This window comes from Mustela putorius, unplaced genomic scaffold (genome assembly GCF_011764305.1).
Source record: "Mustela putorius furo isolate JIRA1106 unplaced genomic scaffold, ASM1176430v1.1 tig00000788_pilon_pilon_pilon, whole genome shotgun sequence".
NCBI lineage: Eukaryota > Metazoa > Chordata > Mammalia > Carnivora > Mustelidae > Mustela > Mustela putorius.
In genome coordinates this window covers 1421524-1440302 of record NW_025421481.1, presented here as the reverse complement: position 1 = coordinate 1440302, position 18779 = coordinate 1421524, and the positions used below count along the sequence as shown (strand labels likewise).

The following is an 18779-nucleotide window of genomic DNA, read 5'->3' as shown; positions in this document are numbered from 1 at the left end:
TTTCTTAAGTTCTAAAAGAAGAAATATAGGAGAGGTGACAGGTAATGTAACTCTTCTAGATTAGAGACCAAGTTTTCTCCAGGATGTGTGCACCTTAGAATGTGTAGGAATGTTCACTGTATACAGTCAATACTCAGTCAGGTATAAAGTTGGCCAACATATGCTTTTTCTGAAAAGCTCCTGTAACATTAAAAAATTTTCTTGAGAACTCTATCATTGGAATTATTTTTATTAGTAATTATTATTTTCTTATTATCCATATGTACATATTCTTACATAGTTGCCACAATTATGTACATTCTTTTGTATCCTTTTCCCTCATCTTCCCTATCTTTAAAATACTTTTAATAATTAAAATTTGAATGCCTATATAATACTTTTTCTTTTGATGTCTCATTGTTACTCTAAATAAGTACCCAATTATTGGGCATTTGGCACTTTGCAAGAATTGAATCGGCTTGTAGAAATGCAGTGGATTTCACCAGAGCATCCTATGCTTGCTTCCCTTGTCATGGAATTTTAAATTGTGGGATACCTATGGGGTGCATTAGGCAGCTATTAAAAAAAGAACATTTAATATGAAAAGGTACCTATGATATCTTTAAAAATATCATAATATACAAGCCTGTTTGTTTTTAAAGACATAACGTTTATAAATGTGTGTCTCTGTTTTCAAGTGGATAGGTGAGAAGGAGATCCTGCCCCTGGCCCTTTGCATCTCACCTGCGCTGGCTTGAGCACTAAGGTATTGCCTGCTGCCAAGCATGCCGCGCTCTTCCACGCCAGCATCATCAGCGGGTAATTCCAGGGTATGATAATGGCACAGACACTGCAGGGGTAGAAAGACAGCATCCTTAATTGTCTCTAAACAACACAACTCACACCAGTCACCCAGGGCACTCTCCTTGTCTTACCCAAGTGGCTCCTTCTTGGTGAAGGTCAGATTGCGATTTGGACGGGCCTGGTTGATTGGAATGGTAGAACCCTAAAAAGTAAAAAAAAAAAAGGCGGGGGGTGATTTCTATTTTACTAATTCAAATGAGTAAATCTAATCTCAAGGAATCCATTTTCTCCCCACCTGTCTTAACTTTTCTTAGCTGGTATGAAAAGGCAGTGTTTAATTTATAAGAAATACATCCACCCCAAGAAAAGGAACCACTATTTCTTTCTGGAGGGAAGTTAGATGCAAGAGAATAAACATAATTATATCTATCTATCGATCTATCTATCTATCTATCTATCTATCTCCAATACTAAACATAGTTCTTTTTCTTAAGATTTTATTTATTTTTTTGAGAAAGAGAGCATAAGGTTGGGGGGAAGGGGCAGAGAGGGAGGGAAAATCAGACTCCCCGCTGAGCAGGAGGCCAGCCATGGGACTCGATGCCAGGATCCCGAGATCATGATCTGCTGAACGCAGACACCCAACTGACTCAGCCACCCACGTACTCTTATATACCAAACGTAACTCTAATTTAATTACCTCCATTCCTAATTTCTTGACATGGCAGAGAATGTTAACTGCCTGCCCAGTATCCATTCTTCCCTCTGTCCTTAGTAACAGAAACCCTATATTAATAATGGTAACAGCCATGTGCCCAGATAAAATTCTGTTTTACCAGTTTCCAGGGCAGACAGGGATGGCCAATGGAAGATATAAGCACAAGGCATCAGAAAGGGAACACTCTTTACAGTAGGCTGACTCACTCTGACCCGTGTTCTTTTACCATAAACCCCCACACTCTCTTGGGCCTTCTTTCTGCTCAGAACATCCCTGAAATGGCTGGTAAGTGCAGCACTTATCAGGAGACCATGACACAGCCTTGAGGGGGCTGGTCATCAGTGCTAAGGATGGTCTGGCAGGAAGAGAGGGAAACTGTGTATCATATACCAGCGCTGACTATTTGCCTCGTGCTCCTTGAAAATGAGGTAAAAACAAAGTCCTGCTTGAGTTTCTGTTACATGCAGCCAGACTTAATCCCAGCTAATTCACAATGGTAGTCTTTAAATGAAGCTATTCATTTGTTCGGCCACAGAAAAGAGTATTGCTGTTACTAATTACACGTGTCCGTCTCTTACCCGAAATCCTTGGGGTCAAGTGTGTTTTGGGATTCAGAATGGTTTGGATGATGGAAATGTAATATAACACATATATCTTACGTTACATTATCTGTGATGCCCAGTAGGGTCTGGAGCAGCCCCTCATAATCCAACTATGATTATTGGGATATTTATTTAGCGAAACATATGGATATTCCCTCCAAGTGATAGAAACACAAATTATCAACAGATTCATGTTGGTTCAGGTCAGTTTTTGGCAACAAATGAGTTTGAATCACCCCAAACCAATTAATGTTCAGGTTTGGAGCTCTTTGGATTTCATGATTGAGGATAAAGGATGGATCCGACCCACCACTACTAAATACTTCATATATATGACTTTGTGACTGAAGCATCATAAAACCCATGTTCAAGTGCAAGCCTTCGTCTGTTGCAAACTTGATGCTAAGACTCACTACATAACACACAGGGTTTGTATTAGTGTGAGCATTATATGGAAGGGGAAAGTAAGGTTTAGAGAAATAAAATAACGACATTAGCTGGTAAGTGGCAAAGCTGACACTTGGACCCAGGTCTCTCTGACTCTATATAGTAACAGTGGTGACAGCAACTTGTCCAAATAAAATATTGTTTCACAGTCTTCTTAGCAGACAAAGAAGGCCAATGGGAGATATAAGCACAAGGTGGGGTGGGATTGCTTTTTAAAGTTCCTTTGTCTCTCTCTCCCTGCCCCACTTCCTCTTCTCTGCTGGGAGGGTGGCTGTGACCGGGTGCCACTGTGGTTATCATGAATCTATGAACAGCAGACAGGCTTCTCTTTGTTAGGAACCTTTCCTTTAACTCTTATATCCCCAGTTCTGAGGTCAAGTGTAGTTGCCACTTATCATCATACAGGTTCTATTTACTTTCTTTTTTTTTTTTTTTAAGTTTTTATTTATTTATTTGACAAGAAAGGGAGATCACAAGTAGGCAGAGTGGTAGGCAGAGAGAGAGAGAGAGAGAGAGGAAAGCAGAGAGCTTTCTCTGAGCAGAGAGCCAATGCAGGGCTCCATCCCAGAACCCTGAGACCATGACCTGAGCCTAAGGCAGACGCTTAACCCACTGAGCCACCCAGGCGCCGTCCTATTTACTTTCTTACAGTAAGAAGGGAAATTAGATTGTTGTTGTACCTAAAACTTAGAAAATTATTTTTCTTATACCCAGCTGACTTAGACCATGTACGTTGGCTCTCTGGCTTCTGTTGGCATTTGAGTTTTCAATCTCTCCCTGACACTGTCTAGAAGACTGTGAGATGCCTTTAGAGATGTGAAAGTATAAAAAACATCACTAAACTTTGTTTCAGAAAATATTGAGTTCAAATCCTAGGCTCTATGGTTTACTTACTAACAATGTGACCGTATACAAGTCATTCAATGTTCTCAAGCATCTGTTTCTTTACCTGCAATAAGGGATAACAGCTATCTACCGACCACAGACGATTGTTAGAAGGATGAGATGAGAAAACCCAGTAGGTGGTTCTAAAACAGTGCCTTTATGAATGGCTAAATGTTTGGCCCTTTTCCTTTTGGAATGATCTCCACGGCGACAGATAACCTTCGTGCTTACCTGAATCTTGTCACACCAGCCAGCAAAGTATCTGAATGTTTGCACAGACATTCCGATGTGAGTCTTCAGAGCCAGGGTGTAGACAGCGCCTGAATCAAGGGCTTCAATGGTTGCCAACTCTTCCTGGTTCTCTTCCAGTAGGTCTGCAAGTCTGTATGGTCAGGGAAAGAAATTCATTCAACAAACACTGACTGAGCTCCTACTAGGTACCGGGCGCCCTCCTAAGGGCTGAGAAGTCAGAAGTGAACACACATGCATGAGGTCTCTGTCCTCATGGTGAATATGGTCCAGCAGGGAAGACATTAAACACATCATCTCATAAATAATTTGTTTCAAGAGTTCCAAAAAAGAAGAAGTGTGGGAAGCCTCTACCGTTTGCCCCATACACGTAGAAGAAGTAGAACAGTGATTGAGCCACGGTAATGCAAGCAGAATGATGACAGGAAACAGGGAATGTGGCCAGTTCATGGATGTACAGGGAGATGTTAGCGAGTACAACCCATGAGAATCCACGAACACGAGGATTTCTGGCTGGTATGGGAATGTTTCCGGCACTAACCGATGAGGACAAGGTAGATAAATACATGGGGTGAATTAGAGACACCACAACAGATTTCTGTTAGGTGCCTAGATTCTGGGGCAAGATAAGTCAAGGATTGTCTAATGGCTCTGAAAGAGTCAAAATTCATCCTTTGTGCTCCCCTCAACCACTGGTTTTCTTTTCATCCTTCAGTGGTTCTCTGAGTTGTTCCTTTTGGACCATTCTAAAGTTGGGCTCGAAAGCCCCCTCCCTCAGTGTTTCTTCCAGATCCTACTAAGGTCAGCGATTTGGCTCTGGGTAAGGAGAAAAGTGAGTTTATGCTCGCATCTAATTAATGTTGGCATACTCGGTTACAGATTTATAATACGCTTTTCAGGCCTTAGTATTTTTCCTTCTCACTGCTACTCCCTACAGGTCAAGAAGATTTGAAATTTGTCTTTGGAAACAACAAAAGTGCTACATGTTCCCTGTTTGCTGTTCTGTATCCAGCCTCCACACCGCTCTGTGACTGGGAGGATGACCTTTATAGATTCCATCCCCTGGATCCCATGCTCTGTCATTGGGCTTGACCAATGAGAAGCCAGTGGGCAGTATCCTCAGGGAGAGAAAGTAATCCGTGATTCCATTCCTCAGCTCCCTCACAGATAGGTTGTGGTTCAGCCGCTGCTGGGTCCCTCCACCAAAAACCACTGGAGTGTGGTCTTCCACAGCTACGGATCTTGCCAGATTCCAGCAATAGCCCCTTCCTCTGTCCCAGACCTTAGAGTACGAATAGCTTCCCCCGTTGCTGCCCCTAACTGGGTGCTTCATTACCCCTCGAACTTGCCCACATCTTTTAAATGGTTCCTTACTGAACTTTTCTGCCTACTGGAACCCTGACTGTTACAAACAATAACACAAAAATCAGGAACTCACATATATGGAACTTTATATGATGTGTGTAACAGAAGGCATATAGTAAGTACATATGAGAATATTTGGGTGAAACTTAAAAAATCTTGGCAATGTTAGCTAATATCCCAAGATAGCAGATCTGTGTTTTTAAAAACCACACCTGTACATCAATCTTCCTCTTTCTCTTGCATTCATTCTTCCCCATTCACCTTTTTCAAAGGCATCTTTTGCGGCTGCTACAGCTTTATCAACATCCACCAAAGAAGCATAGGCTACTTTGCATATTGTCTGTTTCAAGATAAAAATGGAGTAGTAAGCCATTTATTTAGAGATATATAAATATGCCTCTTAGAATTAATAACATATTAATAGGAAAAATAGGGTGTTACTTATAAAATCCAAAGAATTAATGACAGAAAATCAATACACTCAGTAATATAGTAAAGACAAAATCTAACATGGAAATTGTTAGCCTGAAATTTGGGACTCCTCATGTCACACTACACTGTGGAAAGGCACATTTAGGAAGACTATGTCTATTTCTTCTGGTGCTTAGGGAAGCTGAATTTCTTGCCACGAGCTTGCAGAGTCTGAGAACCTTTTTCTGCATATAGTTTTATTGAGGGTGTGCCTCTGATGTGTCTAGGTATAGTTATCTGTCTAAATTCAGCATAAATAGTCACTCAATAAAATAGGTTATTATAGCTAGCAACCAGTACCAGAATTAAAGAGTCGAAAGAAATAAACAGAGAGCATTTAGAATAAGTGCTCAGAGAGGCAAAGTGATAGGATAAAGTAACTTCTTAATCTATCAATTTTACAACTGCATAAATTAAAAATTCATGACCAGTGGTCACTGCACACACTAAGGAATTACTCACAGATCCATCTGTTGGGTTGATAGTATCATAGGTCTTTCCGTCCTCAGCATCTGTGAACTGTCCATTTATGAAACACTGATACGGCATTTTCACTGTCATTTCATTGACCTCCTTTGAAACCTAAGATGGAGAATTATATTCATAGATTCAGTGGATTTCTCTGCTTATCCATTTGATGCCAAATAGCAATAAAGTTTACTCACTAATGCAGCAGATGTTATGTCGATAGGATTTTAGTTCCTACACTCCAGAAGAGACAAGCATATGTAATATTTGGGCCTCACGATGCTCAGATTGGCCACTGAGCCTGGAGGCTACCATCTCTGATGACCAAACTGCCCTAGGTTCAGCCTTAAAAATACCGCAAATTTTCTTCCTTACGCAAATGAGAGACCTCAAAAGACCTCCAGATAATGGAAACATCACCATCTAGTGGCCACATCTATGGAGCACAGCTATTGCTTTCATTTGAATCCTTGAAATTGCCTTTGTGGATTAAGTTTCCTTTTAGAATGGGCACCCGTTTTAAGTTTTGTTTCCTTAAGTTCTTCTTCATTTTTCACTTTCTCTCTCTCTTACAAATGTGTTGCCTTAATTCTATTCTTGACCATTCCCTAGCAAATGAATTTAGGTTAGTCCATTAACTACTATGAGCTTCAGTTTTTTCAACTGTGCAAAAGGGAGGGGTGCCTGGGTGGCTCAATGGACTAAGGAACTGACTCTTGATTTTGGCTCAGGTCATGATCTCAGGACTGTGAGATCAAGCCCGGTGGGTACCCCACTGAGCAGGGAATCAGCTTGAGATTCTCCCTATCTTCCCCCAACCTGCACGTGTGCACTTTCTCTCTCTCTCTCTCTGTTCTCTCTCTAAAATAAATAAATAAAATCTTCAAAAAAATTAAAAGGGGATAATGCTACCTACTACATACATTTATGAGGAATAACTGAAAAAACATGTAAAAGAGCTTTATTAGAATAAAATTTCATAATACAAAAAATTTCACAAACAGTAAATATAGTGATTTTCAAACAATTTCACGTAGAGAAATTGAGAATACTTAAAGAAGAAATAAAAAAAATCAAGATGGTATCTACTCTTATCCCACAGATAAGAAATATTTCTGTGAAAATTTTCCATTGTGTTTATATAGGATATAATGAAGGAATCTTCATCTGACTTGATGCGTCTAGTCTCTGCATATAGTTCACTTCTGTAAAGTCATCATTCTGGAACTATGTTAAGGGTCTTACATGTATTGTCTTTATTTTTTTTTTAAGATTTTATTTATTTATTTGGTAGAGAGGGACAGAGAGAGCAAGCACGAGTGGGAGAGTGGCCAGCAGAGGGGGAGGGAGAAGCAGGCTTCCCATAGAGCAAGGAGCCCAACTTGATCCCAAGACGCTGGGATCAGGATCCGAGCCGAAGACAGATGCTTAACTGACTGAGCCACCCAGGCGCCCCTTACATATATTATCTAATTTGATTCTCCCAACTACTCTGTGAGGTAGATATTACTATTGTCACATCCAATATGAGGAAACCAAGGCTTAGAGAAGTGAAGTAACTTGCCACAGTTCCCACGGCTGGTAAGCAATGCTGCATGGATTCAATGTTAGGTGGGTCTGACAACAAATTCATGTTCTTAACCAGAGGATGCTCAACTGCTTCCCAAATTTACCTAAATTTTATTAAAAACACATGGGTGAATTATTTCTGGAATAGTAGACTACGGCCCACTAAAAATCTGCTCCTTCATAAAAGCCACAAGAACATAGAAACTATTGTCAAAATCATGTTTCTTAAGGCTCTGGAAATTAACCAAAAGCTCGAAAGAATACATTTATTCAAGAAAAACAGCTGAATCTCTGTAAGCTCAGTGAGTTCTATGGTGTATTAATTGCCCTACTCTTTCCTATCTCTCTTGACAGCTCCGCAGTAACTTGAAAACCAAAATCCTTACAACCACAGTGGCTATGAAAACCAGCAGTCTGTTAGTCACCAGAGGGGGACAAGTGGTGCCCAGAAGCTCCCCAGAGGTCTTATCTCCACAGAGCTTTCCAATGTCAAGCTCTATATTCCATGTTTGTCTTTATGTGACCTGACCCAGAGCTTGCTCTACACAAACTACCTGAGTCCTTCAGTAAAGGCTCAGAGACTTACCAGTTCCAGAAATTTAAGGAAATTGATGTCTGATTATTAGCTGACGACTAAGTTAGCACTAAGTAGAGACTCTGGTGGCAGCAAACAACAAAGGATACAGGCTTTACAGGATTAGTCTGAAAAAGTCCCTAAACAAAGAAAAGGCAAAAACAATAATCCCTGGGAAAGGAGGGGTCTTATTTCCAGAGTTGCCACATTCTGTTATTTAAAATGGCTGGTTTTTGACAAAAGATCGTAAGATACATGAAGAAACATGAAAGAATAAAGAGTGGCCAATACATAGGACAGACAACAGCCAATAGAAACCATTCTGGAAAAGACCTAGATGCTGGATTTATCAGAGAAACATTTTAAATAAGTTTTTACAAATATGTTCATATAACGAAAGGAAACTATGTCTAAAAAATTAAAGGAATGTGAAAGAACAATGACTCACCAAATAGAGAATATCAATAAAGAGATAAGAATTCTTAAAAAAAAAAAGAACCAAAGAGAAATGCTGGAGCTGGAAAGTGCAATAACTAACTTTTTAAAAAAAATTCACTATAGGGGCTCAGCAGTAGATTCAAGCAAGCGGAACAAAGAACTAGCAAACTGGATAATAGGTTGATAGAGATTATCTAGTCTGAAAACAGGAAGACAAAAGAAGGCTATGGGACACTACTGAACGTACCAACACATGCGTAAAGGGAGTTCCAGAAGGAGAGGAGAGGAGGATAGAGGCAGGAAGAATATTTGAAGAAATAATGAATGAAAATGTCCCAACTTTGATGAAGGACATTAAGCCATACATCTAAGAAGTTCAGGCAGGATAAACTCAAAGAGATCCATTTTAGAAACATAATGAAATGGTCAAATGCCAAAGATAATGATGGAATCTTGAAAGGAGCAGGAGAGAAGCAACCTGTCACATAAAATGGATCCTTAATAAAATTAACAGATGACTAATGCTCAGAAACCATGGAGGCCAGAAGACAATATAATGGCATATCCAAAGTACTGAAAGAAAAAGACTGCCAACCAACAATTCCATATACAGCAAAAACAGCCTTCAAAAACAAAGGAGAAATTAAGTTACTCCCAAATGAACAAAGACTGAGAGAATTCACTGCTAACACACTGCTCTTCAGAAAGTTCTAGAAGGGGTCTTTCAGGCTAACATGAAAGGTACTTGAATCCACATGAAGAAATAGAGCACACTGATAAAAGGAAATATATGTCAGGATACACGTATTTTTGTTTTTAACTCTTCTCCTATCTGATTTAAAAGACAACTGCATAAAGCAATAATTATAAAACTATGTTGGTGGCCTTCCAATGTATGGAGATGTAATTTGTATGGCAATAGTATCACAAATGCGGGGATAGGGAGCAGAACTAAATTACAACAAAGTTTTTCTTTACTATTGTTATTAGGTTGACCTTAATCTGAACTGGAAATGTTTTAAACAAAAATGTTCCTTATACTCCTCAAGGAAACCACTAAGAAACTAACTAACAAAATATAGTAAAAGGAACAATAAGGGATTAAAATGGCATACTAGACTCTCTTTAATACGATCAAAATGGAGGGAAAGAAAAATAGAGGAGCAAAAAGGGCAAGACAAGACGTACACCAGCCTCCCCTCAGAGACACTGAAGGTTCAGTTCCAGACTATTGCAATAAAGAGAATATTGCAATAAAGTGAGTCAAATGAATTTATTGGTTTCCCAGTGCATATAAAAGCCATGGTTACACTATACTGTAGTTTATTAGGTATGTAATAGCATATGTCTAAAAAATCAATGTCTATGCTTTAATTCAAAATACTTTAGCAGGACGCCTGTGTAGCTCAGTTGGTTAGGCAGCTGCCTTCGGCTCAGGTCATGATCCCAGCGTCCTAGGATCGAGTCCCTCATCGGGCTCCTTGCTCGGCGGGGAGCCTGCTTCTCCCTCTGCCTCTGCCTGCCATTCTGTCTGCCTGTGCTCGCTCTCTCCCCCTCTCTCTCTCTGATAAAAAAATAAAATCTTAAAAAAAATAATACTTTAGCAATAGGGGCACCTGGGTGTCTTAGTCAGTTAACTGTCTGCCTCTGACTTAGGTCATGATCTTAGGGTCCTGGGATTGAGCCCCACATGGGGCTCCCTGCTCCCTCTGTTGTTCCCCTGCTTGGGCTCTCTTGCTCTCTCTCTCTCAAATAAATTAAATAAATAAGAAAGTATGCAAATAAGCAAGTACACAAATAAATAAATAACCTGTTTAAAAAGTACTTTATCGGGGCGCCGGGTGGCTCAGCGGGTTAAAGCCTCTGCCTTCAGCTCAGATCATGATCCCAGAGTCCTGCGATCAAGCCCCACATTGGGCTCTCTGCTCAGCAGGGAGCCTGTTCCGCGCCCCCCCCCCCCGCCTCTCTGCCTACTTGTGATCTCTGTCAAATAAATAAATAAAATCTTTTAAAAAAATACTTTATCAACTATACTTCAATTAAAAAATATTTTATTACAAAAAAAGTAACCACCACCTGAACTTTCAGTGGGTCATGATCACTGATCACAGATTAACACTGATCGCAAACTCTAACAAATATAATCGCAAATGAAAACGTTCGAAATATTGTGGGAATTACCAGAATGTGATACAGAGATAAGGCATGAGCAAATGCTGTTGGAAAGAGGGTACCAGTAGAGTTACTCGATGTACGGCTGCCACAAGCATTTAATTTGTGGAAAATGTACTACCTGTGAAGCACAGTAAAGCAAAAAGCAATAAAGCAAGGTATTTGTAGTGGCAGTGGAAAAGAATAGATAAATTCACCTTAATCAAATAAAAAACTTTTGTGTGTCAAAGGACACTGACAAAAAAGTGAAAAAAATAAAAGCCCACAGAATGGGAGAAAATATTTACAAATCATATACCTGATTAAGCTCTAGTATCCAAGATATACAAAAGCCCCTTACAACTCAACATTAAACATACACAATCAAAAATCCCAATTCGAAAATGAGTAAAGGATTTAGATGGACATTTTCCCAAAGAGGATATACAAATGACCAATAAGCACGTGAAAAGGGGCATTTCATTAGTCATCAGGGAAATGTAAGTGAAAGCTACGATGAGATGCTGTTTCATACCTACAGCTAAAATATGAAAGGCAGACAACAGCAAATATTGGCAAGGCCATGGATCAATTAGAACCTTTCTATATTGCTAGTGGGATTGTGAAACAGTGTAGCCACTGTGGCAAAGAGCTTGGTAGTTCCCCCAACAGTTAAACAGAGTTACCATATGACTCATCAGCTGTACTCCAAGGTATACACCCCAGGGAACAGAAAACAAGTGTTCACACAAAAACTTACACATGAATTTTCATAGCAGCATTATTTATAATAGGCAAACATGAAAACAACCCAAATGTCCATTCAATGAGAGATGGATAAACAACATGTGGTATATCCATACCACGGAATACTATCCGGCCAGAAGGAGTGATGTACACAACACCCATGACAACATAGATGAACCTTGACCACATGGTGCTCAAGTGAAAAGAGCCAATCACAAATTATGTGATTCCATGTATAGGAAATATCTACAAGAGGCAAATCCATGGAGACAAAAAGGAGATTAGTGGTTTCTGGGGGTCAGGGGTAGCGGGGAGAGAACAGATGATGACAATCAGTGGATTCAGGGTTCCTTTATGGGGTGATACAAATTTTCCATAATCAGATAGCTGTGATGAACCTGAACCACTGAACTATACATTGTAAAGGATGAATTTGGGGGTGCCTGGATGGCTCAGTTGGCCTACTCTTGATTTCAGTTCAGGCCATGATCTCAGGGTCCTGGGATTGAGCCCCGGGTCAGGCTCTGCACTCTGTGGGGTGTCTGCTTGAGCTTCTCTCTCTCCCTCCCCCTATACCCTCCCCCTGCTCGCTCACTCTCTTTTTCTCTAAAATAAATATTTGAAAAAATTCAAGGGTGAGGGCGCCTGGGTGGCTCAGTGGGTTAAAGCCCCTGCCTTCGGCTCAGGTCATGAGCTTGGGGTCCTGGGATCGAGCCCTGCATCGGGTTCTCTGCTCAGCAGGGAGTCTGCTTCCCCCTCTCTCTCTCTGCCTCCCTCTCTGCCTACTTGTTATCTCTCTCTCTGTCAAATAGATAAATAAAATCTTTTTTGAAAAAATTTTATTTATCTATTTGACAGAGATCACAAGTAGGCAGAGAAGCAGGCAGAGAGAGAGGAGGAAGCAGGCAGAAAGTCCTGATGCAGGGCTCGATCCCAGGACCCCGGGATCATGACCTGAGCCGAAGGCAGGGGCTTTACCCCACTGAGCCACCCAGGTGCCCCAATAAATAAAATCTTTAAAAAAAAAATTCAAGGGTGAATTTTACAGTGTCTGAATTTTATCTCAATAAAACACCTATCTCAAAAAGATCATACATGTAAAAACAAATGAACAAAAGGCATAGCCTTTCCTTATAGCTTTTGAGTCTTAGTGATGGAGATTTCAGGCAGCGTGGAGAAGCTTACATAATCCACCACTAGCTCCACTTCTTGGTCTTCTCCTCTCAGTTTCCTCACAACTTTTTGGATGAAGTCTGCAAACTTGGTGGCCATGTAGACATCTTCGTTCTGTAGCTGAAGCCCACCACACTTCTGTCTGATCTCTTCAACCAGCCTTAAAGTTAAGAAGCAACTCACATTACTTACATTTTTAAAAGGGTTTAGGGGAACCATATTATTACGTTTGTCAAGTTGCTTTGAGATAAGATCTGTCACATGTGTATTTATAGCCTATGAGATCATCCATGATAATACCTGGAGAAATTGGGTAAGACTGGGAGAATTAAATTAAAAAACTGTCTTGAAAGACAGTGGCTATTATTTTTTTTTAACTTTTTATATGGCTAAAACGAAAAGAAACCAAGGCAAAAACATTTTACCTATCGCAAGCAATAAAATCCGTTCCTTTTGTTTCAAACATAAGCAAGGAATGAGAAATAAAAGAAAGTCCCTCACTGTAAAGATTATGAAACAAAAGTCATATTGTATAATATTGTCTCTAGATCATGTATAAGAATGAAACAAACATGTCCTTGTATTACATGGTTAGTGTAGCTACTAAGTAGAATCATGCACTAGGTCAAGATAATTTTTGAAGTCTCTTCCAACCCTTTGAATTTTTGCTGTTCATTTTTCAAATTATTGCTGCGATTTGCCATTTGTGAAATAGCACTGGTATGCTAAATGCAAGACAGAAAGACCACCATGGTTGTTGCTCAGTTATTTTTTCTGCAAAAGAGGTGCTTTGGCAGTTCAAGATAATAGTATCAGGCGATTATTCAGATACTCAAGTGGAAAATGGGCAATTTGTACAGGAGCATCTTGCTGGTGAAAAATATATAGTGTTGAAATCTTTAGTTGAGAAATTAGAAGTTTTAGGAAACTGATGAACCATAGCTGAGAAATTTATAATTTGAGGAACCAAAGCTCTTGACTTTGATAATACTGTTTGCTCTGGAGGTGACTATTTGGATTAGTAGAATAAAAATTCCATGAATGAAGAAATTTTTCCTATTCATGACTGTCTGTATTCTCAGGGCGAAAACTATTTCTGATATGTAGTACATACTAAATGAATTTTGTGAAATAAGTGAGTGAATAAGCAAATAAACAGAATAACCATCAAGAACACTCACTTTTTTTTTTTTTAAACATCAGGAGTGGCATTCTTTAACTTATTAAATTAATGAATGGCCATAGTGTGGCCCTCAATGAAAAAAATACCTCTGAGAGACTCTCCGCTGTTAGGATCCTCACACACTTACTTTTTTTTTTTTTTTTAAACCATAAAATAGAGCCTTCTGGGACTCTAGCTCTTTCAACTTGCCATAAACCTCTGTAGAGAAATTTTAACTACAGGTTAATTATTCTTCCTCTTGCAAGTATCCTGACAGTCCTTATTCTAGATATATCTTACTGGGTAATTCTGGGGTATAGGGGAAAAAAAGGATATTGGGGGAAGCATAATCAATGTTGGGTCTCCTTGTGAATCAGACTATGTAGGTAATTCCTGATAAATGTTCTCATCCAGAACTTCCCATTCCAATGCTGTATGGGAGGAAAATCAGCTAAGAAACGTGAGGACAGATTTTAAAAAGAAACCAACAATTACAAGCATTGGTTTTCTAGGTATATAGGAGATATGAAAACAACTTCTGGCTAGCAACAAAGAGGAAGGAGCAAATATATGTGTTTGACCATGGAAACAAACAATCCAAAAAGGACGAAGAAAAGAGAAACAGAGTATAATGGTTATGGTACAGTGATAACATCTAGAACAAAGGATTGGATTTGAGTTTCAAAGTCAAAGTCAAAATCCCTAGGGGAGGGGTGTGAGTCAATAGGGTGACTGTTTTACCTGACAACATCCATTGAGCTCGCTCCAGATTTAAAGAAGTCTGTTGAGTCTTCAATAACAGGGACATTGCTTAAAATTCCAGCCCAGATGACCTATACAGCAAGGATAATTTTAATGAAGGATGTGCCATGAAGAACACAGAGGCAGAGACTGGTCAGGTCCTCAATCAAACCTACTTTTTTTCATCTTGGATACATGGCTTAACTACATTTTTCAGCATCTCTTCAAGTTAGATGCAGCCGTATGACCAACTCCAAGCCAATGAATATGAGCGGAAATAAACTTGACTCCTAGTCTTGACCCATGAAAAACCTCCTTCACACAATTCTAGTGTGCTCTTTTGCCCTTCTTAGCTGTCTGGGAAGTACATGACCTGTATGGTGACCTTGAAGATAGCAGAGCTTGGGTCCCCGAATGACTCCACTCCTAATCCTTACATTCCAGCTTTACCCTTCACCCCCATGTAGACCTGAAACTGCCTTACAACATTTTATGAATGAGAAATAAATTTGCCTACAAATTTTGGAGTCGACTTCCTACTGCAGCTACTACAAAAAAGAGGCAAGACAGCGTGGGCTCACTATTCTGAAGACCGAGGGTTCAGTTACATAACTGCTGCAGTTTCAAGGTCAGAGAAACATTAAAGACATCACATGTTCACCTTGATGGTCCCTGCCACCTTCACCTCTTCGGGGGTAAGTTCTACCACGGATGTCTCCCCGGCTGAAAAGTACTGAGAAGCAGGAATCATTCTTCCATCTTCAAACTGCAGACTTCTCACCATCAGCTACAAAATAGCAACACAACAAGCCAAAGGATGGAAGATTAGGACAATTCAAAAGTGAGGTCGGTGAGAGAAGGAGTGTCACATATTTTAGGAATACAAAGATCAGCGTATTTGGCAAATACAAATACAAAAATGTGGATTGAAAGCACTCACCATTATGTGTAAAAGGACAGAAGTGGTATTTTACTAATGACAGCAGAAAGGAACAAGTGAAGTCTAGGGGTAGATATACATCTCGAAATGGATAATTAGCTTCTGACAAAATGGACACTTGGATGTATATATTTAGACTAAAGCCCTTTATAACTCCTCCTCCTCCTCCCACTACTCCAACGATCCGTTCTCCTTCTCTTATGGTCATCCTCTGCTGCAGGCACAGTGCTATAGGTATGTGCATACATAGGTGTCTTATTTAATCACATAAACCCTGGTGGAAGCAGGTACCATTATATCCCCATGTTCCTGATAAGGAAATGGAGGATCAATGAGGTTAAGGAATTTGCCCAATGCCACACCACTAGTTAGTCACAGAGCTGGGGTTACAACCCAGGACTAGCTGGACTGTGCAGCCTACCAGAATATATGTGCAAGCTGCAAATTCCCCTTTGCTTTCTTCAAAGAGTTCACTGAAGCCAAGAGCCCCTGCTCCCAAGCACAGGCAGTGTGAGGGGGTACCTGCATGAGGGGCAAGGCAAGGAGCCTCTGAAGAGTCCCATATCCATCCTATTTATCCTACCAGACTCTAGTGATAAGGCAGACCTATGAGACCACACTCTGTTTTACAGACCGGGAAATGAAGACTCAGAGGGGAGAAGCACCCTCCCCTCAGCTGGTAAGTGGCAGAGGAAGGGTTCTCATCATGTTTCTTGACTAAATTCCAAGCTCTTTCTACTATATCACAAAACAGACCATGCACATCCTTGAGGCATATCCCAGGGAGCCTCGTTCTCATCCTGGCACCCTGAGCTGCCTCAGAAACAGAGCACAGATATCTAGAGCTCCCCCATATTGCACTGTGAAACCAGATTATCTTGAGAAAGATACTCCCTTAGCAGTTGGGGTTATAGAAGGAAACCAAAAACGTTACTTTGTAGGTGACCGTATTGAACACTCACTGCTTTTCCATCATTACCAAAAAGAACAAGTCCATTTTTGGTAACAAGACCAGGCTTCTTGGCACCTTTAATTTCCAGTGGTTCTCCAGGAGGGACAGAGCTTTTCAATAATGATGAGCCGTAGAACGTGACCATCTAAGAGAGAGACCAAACCCAGACTGTGAGAGGAGGGAGTTACACCTACAGACAGGGGCGTGTGCCAGCTGCACGTCTTGTAAGCAACCTCAAGCTGGGATTATCATTTATGATAAAATTGGAATACCTCAATGTGGGAAATGGTATCAAGCATCTGTAGGGATGACACAATTAAGAGATAATCTATGAAGATATTACTGAAGAGATCCGGATGACTTTTATCATCTATTCACATTGATTCAAAGGTGAATGAGACAAAGAGTTCTCGCAGACTTCAGAGCCTGAAGCAAGGGTTTTCAGAGTGGTGTGAAGGTGGTGCTGGGGAGTCAGCGAGAGCAGATATGGGGACCAACACTGGACTGTTCACGTCCAGTGCAATTACTGGTGGGAAATACAGGGTGGTCTGTGGGTCAGTTAGTGGAAACAGGACTGGATTCAGACTAACCAAGAGAATGTGATGCTAATTGATTTGTGATTATAATTCTATGACAATTAGCTATCACTTATTGAGCACTATGATAGTTAACATTTATTGAGTACTTATACAGAGACTAAGTACTTCAGTGAATTAATATGCATTGACCCATTTAGTTTTCACAGTGACCTATAACCAATACAAGAGGCACTATTATTAGTCCCATTTACAATAAGGAAACCCGATGGGTAAGTAACCTGCCCCAGGTTACCTAGCAAAAGTGGGTCTATGTGTAATACCTTTTAGAAAGGTAACACACACACACACACACACACACACACAAAATTGGTCCCCTAGAACATACCTGTCCATTTATCTCTGTCCAAGCTCCAGGGACTTTATCATGACCTCGGATCCAGTTATGTAAAACTTCAGCTGATTGATCCCAAGAAATCTAGGACAGCAAAAAGCACAGGCTGTACTCCTACTGCTATGAATGTCAAAAGTAATAGAAACATTTCTCCCCGTCAGTGGTCAAGTAGGGTTGGGGCAGAATAGAACAGGGAGACTTGGAGATCTACCTTTCGGCCAGGAAATGGTACATTGGGAACTACTTAAAAGTAAAGGGCCAAGGCGAGAGTGGAGCGAGGCGAGGATCGTAGTTGCCGTTTCCCGACTGCGCTGCTGCAGAAATGGTCAACGTTCCTAAAACCCAAAGGACTTTCTGTAAGAAGTGTGGAAAGCATCAGCCTCACAAAGTGACCCAGTATAAGAAGGGCAAGGATTCCCTTTATGCCCAAGGAAAGAGGCGCTATGATCGGAAGCAGAGTGGCTATGGTGGGCAGACAAAGCCAATTTTCCGGAAGAAGGCTAAAACCACAAAGAAGATTGTGCTGAGGCTTGAATGTGTTGAACCTAACTGCAGGTCCAAGAGGATGCTGGCCATTAAGAGATGCAAGCATTTTGAACTGGGAGGAGATAAGAAGAGAAAGGGCCAAGTGATCCAGTTCTAAGCTTTGAGTTTCTTCTTTTATTTTTGAGAAGAAAATGTTGACCCTGTAGAAAAATTACCCGTATGAAAATAAAGTCATATTTTTACCCCCCCCAAAAAAAAAAGTAAAGGGCCAAGAACATTAAGGTGTGCTATTGAGTTGATATAAATACCTCAGCATTTTCCTTTTTCTGGATACCTTCATATGTTGCCCCTTCTTCCAGCTGGGGAATCCGAGGAGCTTTCCCATCAGCTATGAGTTGGACAGCTTCCACCTAAAGTCAAAAACATGATCTGTGTCGCAGCCCAGTGGTCAATAATGGCATCGTTTGTTTAATTGAACCTTATGCTAAATAGAATTGCTACATTTAAATCTGTCCAGGGGCTCCTGGTTGGCTTAGACAGAAGAGCATGCGACTCTTGATCTCAGGGTTGTGAGTTCAAGCTCCACACTGGGTGTAGAGATTACTTAAATAAATAAAACTTTAATAAATAAGTAAGTAAATAAATAAATCTGTCCAGAGAATCAGACTATGACAATAACTACCTTTTCTTCAGTTCCATCTGTGTCCCAGGCAATGTGGTAGCTACTTTATATAAAATATCCTTTGCAGACATCACACCAATCCTGCCAGGTGGATATAATTATTCCAACGTTACAGATGAGGAAACTGATTCTTAGAAAAGTGAAGCAACTAGCTCAAGATCACAGAGGTAGCTACTGGGTGTCAGAAGAAAAGTCTGCATCCGAGTTTACCTACTGCCAGTACTGAGTTATTACTCTCAAAAATGA

The 18779-nt window shown here is 40.4% G+C and overlaps 2 protein-coding genes across 2 annotated transcripts in view; one reads left to right on the top strand and one right to left on the bottom strand.

Annotated features, from left to right (window-relative positions):
- ALDH1L2 (aldehyde dehydrogenase 1 family member L2) overlaps nt 1-18779 on the bottom strand; it is a 54366-nt gene that overhangs the window by 18519 nt on the left and 17068 nt on the right. Inside the window, exons 5-15 of the mRNA XM_004743049.3 lie at nt 18160-18261; nt 17360-17449; nt 16446-16580; nt 15205-15330; nt 14544-14635; nt 12653-12800; nt 5983-6102; nt 5262-5389; nt 3667-3817; nt 915-985; nt 724-829 (exon numbers count right to left, since the gene is read on the bottom strand). Coding sequence (XP_004743106.1) covers nt 724-829; nt 915-985; nt 3667-3817; nt 5262-5389; nt 5983-6102; nt 12653-12800; nt 14544-14635; nt 15205-15330; nt 16446-16580; nt 17360-17449; nt 18160-18261 — 1269 coding nt within the window. The remainder of the gene's footprint in view (nt 1-723; nt 830-914; nt 986-3666; nt 3818-5261; nt 5390-5982; nt 6103-12652; nt 12801-14543; nt 14636-15204; nt 15331-16445; nt 16581-17359; nt 17450-18159; nt 18262-18779) is intronic.
- Nucleotides 17639-18096, top strand: LOC101670480 (60S ribosomal protein L36a-like). The gene has a single exon (XM_004833869.2). It carries the CDS (start codon nt 17688-17690, stop codon nt 18006-18008), a length of 321 nt encoding a protein of 106 aa, XP_004833926.1. The 5' UTR covers nt 17639-17687; the 3' UTR covers nt 18009-18096.

Excerpts from the sequence above, each read along its gene's own strand:
- LOC101670480 (XM_004833869.2), top strand. The coding sequence starts at position 17,688 with ATGGTCAACGTTCCTAAAACCCAAAGGACTTTCTGTAAGAAGTGTGGA.